This window comes from Eretmochelys imbricata, chromosome 10 (assembly GCF_965152235.1).
Source record: "Eretmochelys imbricata isolate rEreImb1 chromosome 10, rEreImb1.hap1, whole genome shotgun sequence".
Lineage (NCBI taxonomy): Eukaryota > Metazoa > Chordata > Testudines > Cheloniidae > Eretmochelys > Eretmochelys imbricata.
Genome location: NC_135581.1, coordinates 65,234,779 through 65,248,739, shown reverse-complemented (window position 1 = coordinate 65,248,739; position 13,961 = coordinate 65,234,779). Strand labels below are relative to the sequence as shown.

The window sequence follows — 13,961 nt, the reverse complement described above, 5'->3', positions numbered from 1 at the left end:
AGGAAAAACTGGTTTAAGACTATCCCTTTTAAAAGAGAAAAACATTTTATGGGAAAAAAGACAAAGACTATTCTGCTGTGGTAGGATTTATAAATACACAACCTTTCCACCACCACTGCAGCCTAAATACTTTATGAAGCAATCAAATCCAAGCTGAAACTATAGTGAACTGCATTTTAGAAAGTGAATAATTAATAATAATTACTATTTGTTCTAGAGAGGGTACCAAGGTACAAAGTGTAGATCAGATCCAACCTTCTCCTAACTTCGGGGGTTTCAGCCCCAGGATTTTGATTTTGCCCAAACAGCTGTGAAGGGTGAGGAGAGTCAAAGGTGGCTGGAACCAATTGCTATACCCCTCTAATCCTAAGGGAAGTGGGGTGATGTGGTGCAGACACCCAGAGATTCTCCAGTGGGGGAGGAATCCTCAGTTACCTGGTCAAGATGGTTTTTCAGGGTCTTTGTGGTGCCAAATAAAGAGAGCAAAAAGAGATTGGAGCAGAAGCCAGGATCTGGCTCAACAGCTACCTACAAAGTTTGCATATGGAGCTTAGCTGTATTATGATCCCTGGTTTTGGTTTGGTCCCACCTCGCATTTGCCCATTAGTTAAGGAAAGTGTGCTACAGGTCTCAAAAAATTCAGCTTCTAACAGGTTTACGTATATCATTGCAAATTCAACTGCAACTATTCTATTTAACAAGACCGTTTAACAGTGCAGAGAGGGGTCATGCAATTGGTTAAGAAGCCTTGCTAAAAAGACAAGGAGAGGTCAAATTGGAAAGAATGGGAATTTTTAATATGAATAGAAGGGAAAGAAAGAGTGAAATGTGTATGATAATAGACAGTACTGTAAAGTGAGAAGTGTGTTTGCATTATTCCTTTCTGATTGGCTAAAAGCAAATAGCCCAGCTGGAATCTGCAGTGTCCCTCTTCTGTACTGTTATCCCTGGCTTCATCCAGTGTGATGAAGATGTGGGGGGTGAAGCTTTGAGTCACAAATCCAACGTTTCATTTCTCCTCTCCTAACCCATAAGCAACTGGGGCGAGGAGTTCTGAGACTAATTAATATCTGTAAAACACTTTCAGGTTCTTACACAGGATGCAATATAAGCACAGATCATTACTAATGAACAGCACTAGTCTTTGAGAGACGGCAGAAGTAGAAACTGCCACAAATCTACGTTCAGCTATAAAGGAAAAACCAGAATCCAGCAAATAATTTAACTAAATTCTCGCCAACATTTTTGCTTTCGTTTGCTGTGTTTTTCATAGTATCATAATGACAAAGCCTGGGTTGTTTATCAGTATTTTCTTCTCTCATAGCAAGAAACCAGGCTCTGTCATTAGGATACAGTGTAAAATACAGCAAACAAAAGCAAAAATATTTTTTCTGAAGAGGCTGTAGCTTTCCAAAACCAACATAAAGTGTAATTTGTTTGGTGTATAACAAACAGTTGATTTGATTTCTTCACTCTGTGTCTGCCTTATTTCTCTTTGTATCTAATTTTACAGGAATCTGTTTAGTTTTATCTTGTACAAATGCAAGCAGACTTCTGCACAACCCATTTTAATTGGCTTTATCAAACAAGATCATGGTCACGCAAATTTTAAGAGATTTTTTGTTCAGCGAACATCTGCAAACACTAGACAGAGCTATAGTATAACATTTCAGTGGACTTTCTTCTTTTGCTTTTATGTCAAAAATTTTCATCCAGACGGTTTTGTTTTTTAAGTCAAAATAACAATCTGTATAAACAATTCAACTCTACTGAGCCTTAAAAGTTAGCTTTTAAAACCAGAGATATGCACTACAATCATATCTCAGAGTGACTGTTCTTATACTGTTTCATATGGGGGGGGGGGATCGGGGGAGGGGATAGTATAGGAAACTGAGAACCCCAATGGCTTCCCATGAAAATGGAAGTGTGTGGGGTAGGAAAGGGAAGGAAGAATGAATATCTAAGAGCACATAGTTCATGTAATATATGTGTTATAGATATACACACTTCAATATATTTTACATATAATGCACACAGGTATTGTATAACCTGCTATCGAGAAGTAGGGCCAGATCCTGGTCTCCGATTCCATACTGGCATCTCTCCAGCATTGCAAAGGGGTAGACAGCTGTCCTAACGAGGTAGCTTAGCATTCTCCTTAAGTCAGGAGAATCCTGGGATGGCATAAAACTGGCAAAGCTAGCTCTGTCCCATCTGCTCCCACCTCTGTGTATGTGGGGTGTTCCAGGACCAGCCAGGGTAATAAGAAGTCTGGGGGGGCACTGTGGCCCCCCGCATGGGAGAACGATGCTGGGGACGAGTGGAGAAAAGGAAGAAGTGTGTGAGCTGGTGGCAGGAAGAAAAGGGTTGAAATAGTCACAGGAGAGTGTTTCAGGCAGGCTTGGCTCTTGGCCCCCCAGGATTGTGTGCGTTCGGTGACAGGCACATTACATTCTGTGCCTTTTTCCTCACATATTCTAAGAAGGCATCACCTACAATTTACCAGAACGTACCCAAAGCTCCCTAGCCACAGCGGGACAACTCTGACCCCTAGAGACATCAAGCAGGTGACACAGACATATTTCTACCCAGCTTTATGCATTTGAGACTTCCCATGCTAGAACAGTTCTGGGTCCCCTGGTGTCACTGCAGAGGAGCAAAGACGTGGCATCAAAGATGTGTCATCATTGCGCTCTCTTGTGTTTGCAATGGCCCCAAATACAGCTTACTGAAAAAAGAATATCCGGGAGAACAGGTTTTGGGAAGGATTGGCAATGACGCAATTAAGCTCTGGAGGAGGCAGCGGGACTGCGGCCACACTATGGAAATGACGTAGCTTAGTCAGAAGTATGGGTTTCTTTAAACGTATAACCCAAGATTCTACTCAGTCGCACTGGTGTGAAGAACTCAGAAACCTGGCTCCTAGAGCTCAGAAAGCCACCACAGATAGACTGGGATCATTTTTTCTAGCTTTTGTTCTTAAACCAGTTTTTAGTAATTCCATATTTACATTCAAGAAAATTGTTTGATTTCAACATACATAGAGTCCACATTACAGAAATGGTCTCTTTGGGTCTGCACCCATAACTATATGGTCTAATAACAAGTAGAAATACACGGGAGAGAGGATAAGCAAATATATTGCATTACATTGATTTCTTCCATCAATAGTTACTTAAAGCAGGGGGCAAAAAACAAATGCCCTCTTTCAAAGAAGAGGATTTAGACCACATGCTACCCAAGGCAAGTTTCCTTAAGCATGTACAAGTTTTCATGGGTTTTGATTATATTTTGTTTCACTTTGAAATCAGAAATGTTGGCCCCATCTATATAAGGGCTTGTATCCCTGCTGGGGTAATCTGCTCTATGGGGTGTGATTTCTAAACCGCACGAATGGGTTGCGCATTACCTGGTCAGTGTAGATCCTGCCGGTGCGCCTTAATGTTGTGCTATTTGAAACAGAACTCTGCTAAAGTGCGCTAGGGAACCTTAAGAGTATGTCTATGCTGCAGCTAAGAACGAGCCTCCCAGGCCTAGGAGATGGACTCAGGCAAGCAGGGTTCAAACTAGCATGCTAAAAATAGCAGTATGGACGTTGCAGCTCTTAAGCCCACCTGACCTCCTACCCTTGAGCCGAAGCTTCAGGCTGAGTTGCAATGGCCACACTGCTATTTTTTGTGTATGCGGACAAATTAATTTGCAACACACTAGTGTACTTTAGAAATCATCCCCCCCATAGAGCATATTACCCCACCTTGTAGAGAAGCTCTTAATCTTTAATGTGAGTTAGGGAATGGTGTTTAAAATTGGTTTCAATAAGACTCCAGTGAAGTGATTGCTAATATGGTTTGGTTTTGTTAGAGCTATGCATTTAAAAAGTTGTGTAATGTAGATACTTCCTAAGCCATGATTCTAAGATGGCTTGGTTCTGTCCACAACAGCCACTCAGAGTGTTTTACAAACTGGTTTTGCTGGAACTATGTTTAAATTCATTTCTCTATTTCAGTATAAAGATAGGAACAAATGGGGCTTATATCATAATATCAGTTCTTTCACTCTAGAAAACCTCCCACAGGGTCCTGCTGAACTCTTTTAGCAAGATTTCCATGTCCTTTATTTATTAGCACATAGACATTTTACATAATACAAGCTTTTTAAAATGAAAAACACCATCTGATGTAGACTCACCATCTTGCGTGTTTTGACTGAGGATCTGAGTGCGGAGCTCCTCAAGGCTAATTCCCAGGCATGTACAAATTTCCTCTACGCTGTAAGGCTCCGGGTGAAATACCTCCTCAACAATGGTCAGCATTTCCTTCAGGCTAACTCCTAGCTTGGCCTGCACATCTTGGAGCTTCAGCATTTTTTTCCATTCTAGGCCTTTTGACTTCGAGAGAAGCTATAATGTGAAAAACAGACAATACCACACTGTAGTTTGAAATTGACAAGAAATATTTCATAAAGCAAACAGATCTTAAAACTGATTTTTTTCCTCCCCAGCAAATGCCATCTATCCTTACACAGCAACTAGCTGTAGCCGGGTGGCTACCCCGCTCCTAAAACAGAAGGGGTTAAAAGCAGCCCTGGAGAGGGCTGTGACTGGCTGATTGGGGAAGCAGCCGCAGCTGGGCCACACCCCAGTCAGACCCCTGCTGGCCTGTATAAAAAGGCTGTGAGCCAGTGACCTAAGGAGTTTCTCTCCAGGCTAGGAGAGAGCAGGGCCTGGCTACCTGCCTGCCTGGGCACTGCGGTGCAGGGCGGGGGAAGGAGTAGGCTGAGTGGGGGTGCTTGAAGCTGACATCTTCCCTAGGCTGTAGGGCCTGGTCCAAAGGCCCATAGAGCTACTGGAAGGCCGCAGATCTGAACCCCCTTGTCGATGATGAGTGGTCTTTACACTGCAGTCTGCCTCAGGGAGTGGGGGCTTGGTGATGACTGGCAATAGCCCAGACTGAGGCAAGGTGGGGATAGTGGGTTGGGGGTTCCCCAGGAAGGGGAGACCCAGAGGCAGAGTGTTGAGGTACTGTCAGGGGGCAGAACCCTAGAGAAAGGGGCACCAGGGTCTGTGAGGGACACGGGGGGGCAGAGCTGTGCCAATCACTGGCCTGCAGGGGATATTCCAGGCTGGAAAAGAGCTAATTCCCAATGACCAGCAGGAGGTGCCACAAGGGTGAGTCCAGCTCTTTACACTAGCCAATATGTTCATACACCAATGTAGTTCCAGAACAGGAAGATTTCTGTCAATCACAGCACAAAAAAATTAAGCATTTCTTTTCTTAAAACACTAGTCTAAAACACTTATTGACATTGCATATGTCCAGTCAAATCAATGATCCTTCCTTTTCTACATAGACTACCTCCTCCAACTATTATTCACTTGATAAAGGTAACTTCAGGCATTTGTTTGTACACATTCCCCAGCACAGTAGCACTGGAAAATCCCAGAAAGACTTACTATGTTATTTGTCTTTGATCTAATATTGACAGCTCAGCCTGACTGGTGGTATTTAATGAATCCAAGTATCTGAGGGTGTTATAATCCTAACTTTCTTAGAAGAGCCTTGGAGGAGAAATGAATGGCATGGTAAGGTTGGTGCTGGACCCTTAAATGCAAGCTTGCTAGTGTATCATATTTTTTTTATAATTACAACATTCTATTAATATTCATTTTAAAAGGGAGCCTCAGTCCTACCTGAACAATGCAGATTTTTCTTGAGGCATTTAAACGGGAGTTTGTCATATTAAACTGAGAATGTGTTCTGCTCTCAAGTGTGCTGATTGAGTGGGGCCAGGATTTTCCCCATCAGGGTCTCTTCTTTTCAATAAATATTGGTTTTAAGTTTGTTTGAAACCATTAAGGTCTAAATTCAGCAAATCCTCTCTCTTCAGCAAAACACTTCAGTGGGGCTAACTTTCAGGTTTGCGGGACTTAAGCACATGCTGAAAGTTAAGTATTTGCATTGTGTAATTGAGGCCTCTAGGAGAGCTGTGACTTTTCCAAGAACTGGTGGATACTTTTTCCTCACACAGATTTGTTATAGCAGGATACTGCTGGTTTGCACCATGACTGAGCTGCTGCCCAGCTACTTGCTGCAGCTTCTCAATGTCCTGCTTCTCCTCAAGCATTATTGTACACAGGCCTTTTCAGTTTTTGCTTTATTGCAGTCTACAAAAATTAACTACTTTTGGTGCCCCCTACTGCCTTTCCAAAGTTGATGTGGCGCATACTAGAGCAGGAAAACAGACCACATGACTCTGAAGCCATTTAAAATACAGACATGTACGTTCACAGACACAGAAAGGAGTGGCCCTGTCTAGTACCTAAAGCAGGGGCCTGAGAGTAAGGCAATGCCCTGGCTCTGGCACTGTTTTTGAGATGCTGGAGAAGTCACCTTTGGCCTGGTTTCAAAGATGCTGAGCACCCAGAGCTCCACAACATTAATCTGCCTGTATCTCAGTTTCCTCACCTATAAAATGGGGGTGTTATGGGACATACAAAGTCTGCACTAGACAGGAAGGGGTTAAGGAGCACCGCTGGACTCAGGCAGCCCCACCCCATCACACCTGTGAAGTATGGTGGACTTGGAGGAGGAGCTTCAAAAGGGAGCAGCCCAGCTTACAGGGAGGTAGACAGACCTCTCATCTCTTCTCCCAGAGAGAAGGAAATCAGCGAGCCTAGCTTTCCTATGAGCGTGTGGCATCAGTACAGTTGGTTGGAGGGCCCTTGTGGACAGGGGGTTGAGTACTGCTCTTTATTTCCTTTAGTTTTTGTTTTCTTTCCTTTGTCATGTTGGGAGCTGGCCCCAGGGCAGTCCCTGCTGAGCATGTGAGCCTTTTGAGGAGAAGGTGGTCTGATGTAGGAGGTATCTTAGGAGAGAAGGAAGAGGCCTGACAAGGCAAAACCCAGGGTAGAGAGAAGGACTGGGCTGTCTTACTGAGGAGATAGCATGAGGAGACCCCAAGCACAAAGGCTGGAAGGACTAGTGGCCTGACCCTGGCCTGATGATTTGAAGTTGTGGGACTGCTGAGTTACCGTCTGGTTTACTGGCCTCAATGGATGAGGCTAAACGTGATCCAGCTGGAAGTCCAAATCACAAGATGAATGGCCGGTCAGCAGAGAAACAGAGAGAAAAATCCTACAATGCTACATTCAGCCAGAAGGCAGGGTGCCAGCTGGTGAGTCACTGTTGCAGTGGGTAACGTTTTCTTCACATATTTAACTTTTTTTAATTTTCATCTTTCATATCTTGAATAGTTGTCTGTAAAAGTGATTTGAGATCTTCAGCTTAATGGTACTGAAGGAATGTAAAGAATTATATTACACTAATGAACAGCATCTTGTAGCCCTCATTACTTGAAATTAAACAGGTGTAATCACTTAAAAAAACCAACACAATGCTTTCTATTATCTGAATAAATAATGCACTATATTTTATGCCACTGGCACATTACCACATCCTTCCCAATTCCTTGAAGAGAGAGGCTGCATTTGAAATGAGCTTGCTATTTAGATACTCTACAGACTAAACATACTGAAAAGAAACTGATCACTGCAAAACATTAGCAGCTGGTATTTTTGTGATCATTCTAAACTTAGCACAACACAGTTTCTGACCATTTTTAAAAGAAAAAATCCCACCCCATTAACTCAAAATACAATGGACACCAGACCCAAAAAAGAAATAGGGGAAAATCCATCTATTGAATTTACAAGAATACTGACCCCATAGTTTGGTGTTTCCTGACAGTTACTGATCAGATGGAATAAGGACGTGAGGCATCCTCAAGCTACTTCTTAACTGCCAGGATACACCCTCTTCTTCTGGCCCTTATTGCTTAATACTACATTTTCACTGGAACACTATAAATGTATGGCCATCTGTCGTATCTGATGATGACATCACAACATCTTGGTGGTGGGTTTTTTTTTCCCCTGTAGCTGTATGATCCAGTCTGTAAGGCGCGAGGTCACAAACACATGTCCTACAGAAATGTGTAGGCATCCACTGAAGACTTGGCATGACGCTTGGCCCTTTTTTCAATCACTTTTTCACATCTGTGTTTTCTCAAACTGTTTACAACATTTATTGATAGTTGCTCTACATTCGGGTCTGTCCTTGGCTCTGTCTTCAAAGTGATCAATATTTATGCCGCATGAGTTGAGATTCTGCTTAAGGGTCTTTGAAGTGTCTTCAGTGGCCGCCTTTCCTGCTCTTTCCAAGTTTCATCTATCACTACCCACTCCAGTAACATGACCTATCGATTTCTAAGATTACACTATAAGTAAATGTGAAAAAGTATATCCCAGTCAATGATGGGACAAATATAAACAATGATTCATAGTGAGTATTGGTATACTTAGCCTTACATCATAATAATACTATCCTAGTACTTTGCAGTCCTATAGTAACATCTGAGGGTCTTTCAGTACTTCACAAACATTAACTGATTAAACTTTACAGCACCCATTCAGGTAGATAGGTAAGTAGGCATTATTAACCCCATTTTATAGATAGAGTAACCTGAAGTATAGTACAAAGGAGTAGAGACCTACATTTTTGCTAACAGTGGGTATCCAAAGCTTATTCTCCAGCAAAACTCCTGCCCAGAATAAGGAAACAAAACTGAGTCACCCACAAAGAGTGGTTCCCAAGCATAGCAGCTGCTGAGCCCAGTGCAGGGAAGTAGGGGAGATCCCAGGCATCACCACTAAGCCCTGCAAAGTCATTCCTGCTGCAGTTGCTGGCCCCACCAAGTCTGCACCACATTCAGCCCCTGTCTTCCAGTCTGGCCCACGCAGGTGCAATGTCATTCCCCATCCCTGAACTTCCTGTAGCCAAAGAGCATGCCTAGGAGCACCTGATGAAGCTCCAGGGATGCTTCAGAGGAAGGAGCAAGCAATATTGCTCTGCCCCTACCAATGGTACGCAATGGTCATACAGCTGCGAGGTTATTGTTCAGAGGTGTTTACCAACCATTGACTTCAGTTGGAGTTGTGATTATGCTCAGCTTCTCTGAAAGTCAGGCCCTAACTGTCCCGAACAGGGCACTCATTACTGGATTACTAGGTTAACACTAGAAGTCTGAAAATCTCTCCCATTTTTCAGGAATGTCTGAAACAGAAATTCAGTATCTGGCAATTTGATTAAATTTTTTTTTTATGATAAAGTCAACCGTTCAATTAAACATGGTTCTGTTGTCTTCTATTTGTTGGAGGTAGGTGTTTGACCTCCATTGTACACAAAAGAATAAGAGTCAAATGATGTCCTGGCCAAACATAACCTATTGCAGGGCACCATGAGAATGTATTAAATAGGCTCTGGGCTGAAGACTATGGTAGACAATTTTGCTCCTCTGGCACAACTGAACTCCTACAATAATGATAAAGATCATGTGTCCAGGAGATAAAACTTTCTCGTGGGCTGGCCCAAAACTTTGTGGAATGAACTCCCACAGAAATTAAGCACCATCACAAACCTCACCCACCATATGCTCTAAATACAAGATGCATTTCTTTGGCCTTGCCTTCTCTAACCAACATAGCTCTATGGAGGGGTTTACATACACACACGTAGATATTTATTTCTATTTTATATAAAATCCAAGCCAAAACACTCTACTGCACCCACCTTTCCCTTTGGAGAGAGGATGAGTGAATAAATGTGACAGATTTTCGTCATGTTGCTTAATGTACTCCTGGAAAGCATCCAGGGACTATGGTGGTGAGCACAGTATAAAAATCTGAATAGAAAGGAAATGAATGAAAGCTGGAGAAAGGAGAAGGAAAGACAGCATGTACAGAGTGGTAATCAAGGATTCATTATATCCTCTGCCAACCAAAGCAATTAGGAATATGTTATGCTGGTATTTCTGCCCATGTGTAAATGTCTGCAAGGGGAAGAGTAAGGAAAATGAGAGCTACAGGAATGAAGGACAAATACTACCATCAAGACATCCATCAATAAGAATGACCTAAAAAGCTGTGTTGTGAGGCTTAAGATGTTGTTTCATACATCTGTTAGCTTATTAGTTCTGCTGTGTTAATAGTACCTAAAAGACAACCCTCCCTCCCCTCATCTGCCCACCTTCACCCCTCTATGACCTGTTCCTAAAGAAAACAGGTTTTTTCTGTCTCAACAAATTTTTTATTGTGCATGCAACTATCCATCTTGGCAACATGTGCTTAAAAATGGGCAGATGTAAATTGTTAGTTTCCTTAAAATTGCACAGCTGTGAAACGTACTTTTTCAGGGATTGTGTCATCTCTAACAGGTGGTGTAACATCCATCTTTCCCTCCCTCCCTCTGCAGTTTACAACACAGAGCAACTAATCAAAGTAATTTTAAAAGCTGGTGCAGTTCACCTACCCTGCTTTATGAAACAACCCTTAAGAAGGTCTTACAAATGGTCTGTTAAAATAGAGTATAAAGATTCCTGGACTTTTATTTGCATTAGCTGCCAAAAGAAATGAGGACTACCCAAGTTAGTTGAGCTGTTGTTTACCCCAAGTACAAGGTTTGTCATTCCTGCCAGGAGCCATTCACAGAGAGGTCCTAACCCTGGTTGCACTGAAGTCCATGAGAATCAATGGCAAAAGAAATTGGCCATGACCACTGGCATTATTACATATATCTTAAATACACACACACAACATGGTATTTTCCAACTACAACCTTAGTATTCTTTCCACTATTGACCCATATAGGACACTTAAAAAGTTTCAGTGAGCATTAGATTCTCTTTTGAAAAGTTATGCCAAAAGCCATAATATGGTGTATGTTCACTTAGGTTCAGTGGGCTCCTTTTCTCTTACAACTTGCAGAGGGATGAGTATGAGGTTTTATATCCCTTCCAAAACTCTTTTTCAGCATTAACTGTTACAACTCTGGCTATCCTATGAATGTCCCATCCCCTCTTTAAATCTCGCTTAGTTGTTGGCCTCACAACATTCAGTGGCAATGAGTTCCACAACGTAGTTATGTAAACTCTCAGCTGAATTCTCTGATCCAAATTTTACTCACTTATAACATGTAAACTGGGAGTATGTCCTTTGAATCAGCTGGGCTACTCCACACTTATGCCAGTGTAACTGAGAAAAGAAAAGTCCCTTTTATTTTTATAACCAACTGAATCCAAATTTCAAATCTGAATGTTCCCAAACACTTGGGTTTTTCAATCCTGATCTAAATTTGAACTTTCCCAAGGCTTGGAGTGCTTCAGATTCAACCTATTTTAGAGATTGGTTCAACCTGTGAATTGGCATCCCAGTCCACATCCAACTCTGCAGTTTTGGTTCAGGCCCATCTCTAAACTCAATATAAGTATCTATTTCTAATCAACACTTCCAATAGCATTTGAATGTTTCTACATTATATCCTTGGCTATTACTTTCTGCTTATCCCAGTAAATACACATCTATTCGTGTACACACATAACTACCGTTTGAATACACTTGTTTTTCTCCACTGGCTTTTCATTATCAAGGTTTAATTAGAAGCCCTCTACTTGCATTAACTGAAAATATTTTTGCTGAAAAGGAATTAATTTGTTCTCTCCATCCATGCCTAATAACCAATAAACTCAATAGTGCTAAACCACAGACCCTACAACAAACAATAAGGGTCTGATCCCAGACACTTCACACTTCCATTGAACTCCGTGGGAGTTTGCCTTGCAACAGGGTAGAAGGGTCTGGCCCTGAGAAGATAAAAATGTCAGTTAAAGCAGCACCTGACCTGGTGTTAAAGTAAAGCTGTGACTGGTCAGGGGTGGAGGAAAGCACATACTTGGATGAAGGTTTCATTAGAGTTTGACAAAAGCCATACAGTACCTTTGTAGCCAGACGACACTCCATCACCCTAATATTGTAATGAGAAGTTGCTGCTTTATTCATTTCGACACAACTGTTAGCAATAACAAAAGCTGCTCCACTTGGAAGTCTCACATCAGTTGCCCTCAGAGGACTGAACTCTATCAGCTTAGCCTATTAAAAGAAAAATGAATGGTCAGTTTAAATTTACTAGCAACCAGCAACAGAGTTAGCTCAATAAATCACATGCATTTACCTTTGCAAATTTTTTTTTCCTCTCAAGAACCCACAGATGGTTAATCAAGGAAATTGACATGAAACAGTGAGAAAAGCTATTTAGCCCCAATGGTCAAGTTACAAGAAAACCTGAAGCCTCTTCCTGGGAGCTGGAATTTATGGCTTCTCCATTAAATGTCCTTGTGTTTTCAGAGTTTCACAGAACCTATTTGTAGGCAACACTTTTCAAAATAACTTTCTTTTAAGAAGAAGATACCAGATGGCATTTGGGGAAACTGAAATCCAGCTGGGGTGGGAGTGGCAACGAGGGCATAGGGAGAACTGAACCCTAAATATGAGAGTTGGGCCTAAACAAAGCCTTATGCCTGAACACCCCACCCCCACCTTTCCAGAGTGTTCTAAGTCTTGATCCAGGTCTAGCCCCAATAACTACAGAGTAGATATTTAATCAGTGGGCTACATTTCAATAAAACATCCAGACTGCTCTACTGGAGGGAGCCTGCAATGCCAATCAAATGGCTAGAAAAAAATGAGCAGCCAGCCTTTTGATATAGCACATTCAGGCTCCCTCCATTACAGCCCACAAGGTCCCCCTGTGCCGCCCTCTCATCCCCCGCTAGTTCAGGGACTTCCTGCAACACTCCACATCCCTCCTACCAGGGGCACTGTGTGTACCCCATTCCCCTCTGCTCCCATACCAGGGTCCCCCAGTCTCCCCTTCCATGCCCGGTGTTCTGTGTGCACCCCAATTCATCCTCCCACCATGCCAGGGGATCTGTGTTCCCTTGTGACTGTTTCTGTTTTAGCCTACCAGTGTTTCAAAATCCCTTTCTTACAGCATACAGGTGCTAGTGCTTCCAGACCAGGGGTGGAGGGCACTAATGACGTAAAGACCCCATGACTAGGTATCAGGGAGAGGGAGTCACAGCCCAACTGTCACCAAAAGCAGTAGGGTTCTGCCCACTGATGCCTAGAACAGTCCATGAAATTTTGGAACTGATTGGCTATGGGTTAAAAAGTTATTGCCTTACAGACAAACAGAGAAATGACAGCGAGTAGGGTGTAGGGCCTTGCTTCACTCAGCCAATTATTGCCTCACTTTCTCCGGCAACAGAACTGGAATAAAATATTTCCCTGCCTCATAGGCTTGTGGTGAGGTATAACATGGGTACAGCATTTTGTGCCCTTTGGGTGAACTGGGCTATAAATCCCAGTAACTAAAACCTTCAGGCTGTGATGTCATGAAGAGATGAAATGCACACCTAGATCTTATCTTCATTGGGGTAGGTTGTATATTGCATACCTTGCCAGGGATCCACTTAGAGCAGACTGCAGCTCTATAGAGCAGGGACCTGTTACTGGTTTTGGTGCTCTTCATTTCCTGCATGGTTCCATGAACAGCTACAGTGCTAAACAAACAGGTGGCCACATGCCAATCTGCTTCCAAGCCATGTATCCAAGCCATCATTGTATTAACCCAGTGGGGTTATGGATAGGGTGACCAGACAGCAAATGTGAAAAATCGGGACAGGGGCTGGGAGGGTCATAGCCTATATAAGAAAAAGACCCCAAAATTGGGACTGTCCCTATAAAACTGGGACATCTGGTCACCCTAGTTATGGATTATTTTGCAAATATCAAGGGAGAGACTTACTTCCCTTTAAAAGTCCTTTCACTCTGCGTACGTACCCATTACTGTGCTCACCACTTTGAGTAAGAAACCCTTACCACTTCTGAGCCATATAAAACATTTCCACTTAGACAAAGCCAAGGTGACTGTATGTCAAGAAAATTTGTAACTTCTTTCAGCACTGGTGCAGCTGCACAGGTACTACCAAAAGTAGAAGCTGTCGTGTAGACTGGATGGAGACCCAGAAAAGTGGCAATGTTTGGGCGTTCAGAATGCACTCATTGTGGA

General features: G+C 42.6%; 1 protein-coding gene across 5 annotated transcripts in view; it reads right to left on the bottom strand.

Moving 5' to 3' along the window:
* The window catches only part of GALK2 (galactokinase 2), an 89,212-nt gene that overhangs the window by 23,620 nt on the left and 51,631 nt on the right, over positions 1 to 13,961 (bottom strand). For all 5 annotated transcript variants that reach the window (XM_077828861.1, XM_077828862.1, XM_077828857.1 and 2 more), the window contains 2 exons: positions 11,828 to 11,980; positions 4,189 to 4,399 (listed from right to left, as the gene is read on the bottom strand). In XM_077828861.1, the coding sequence (XP_077684987.1) occupies positions 4,189 to 4,399; positions 11,828 to 11,980 (364 nt within the window). The remainder of the gene's footprint in view (positions 1 to 4,188; positions 4,400 to 11,827; positions 11,981 to 13,961) is intronic.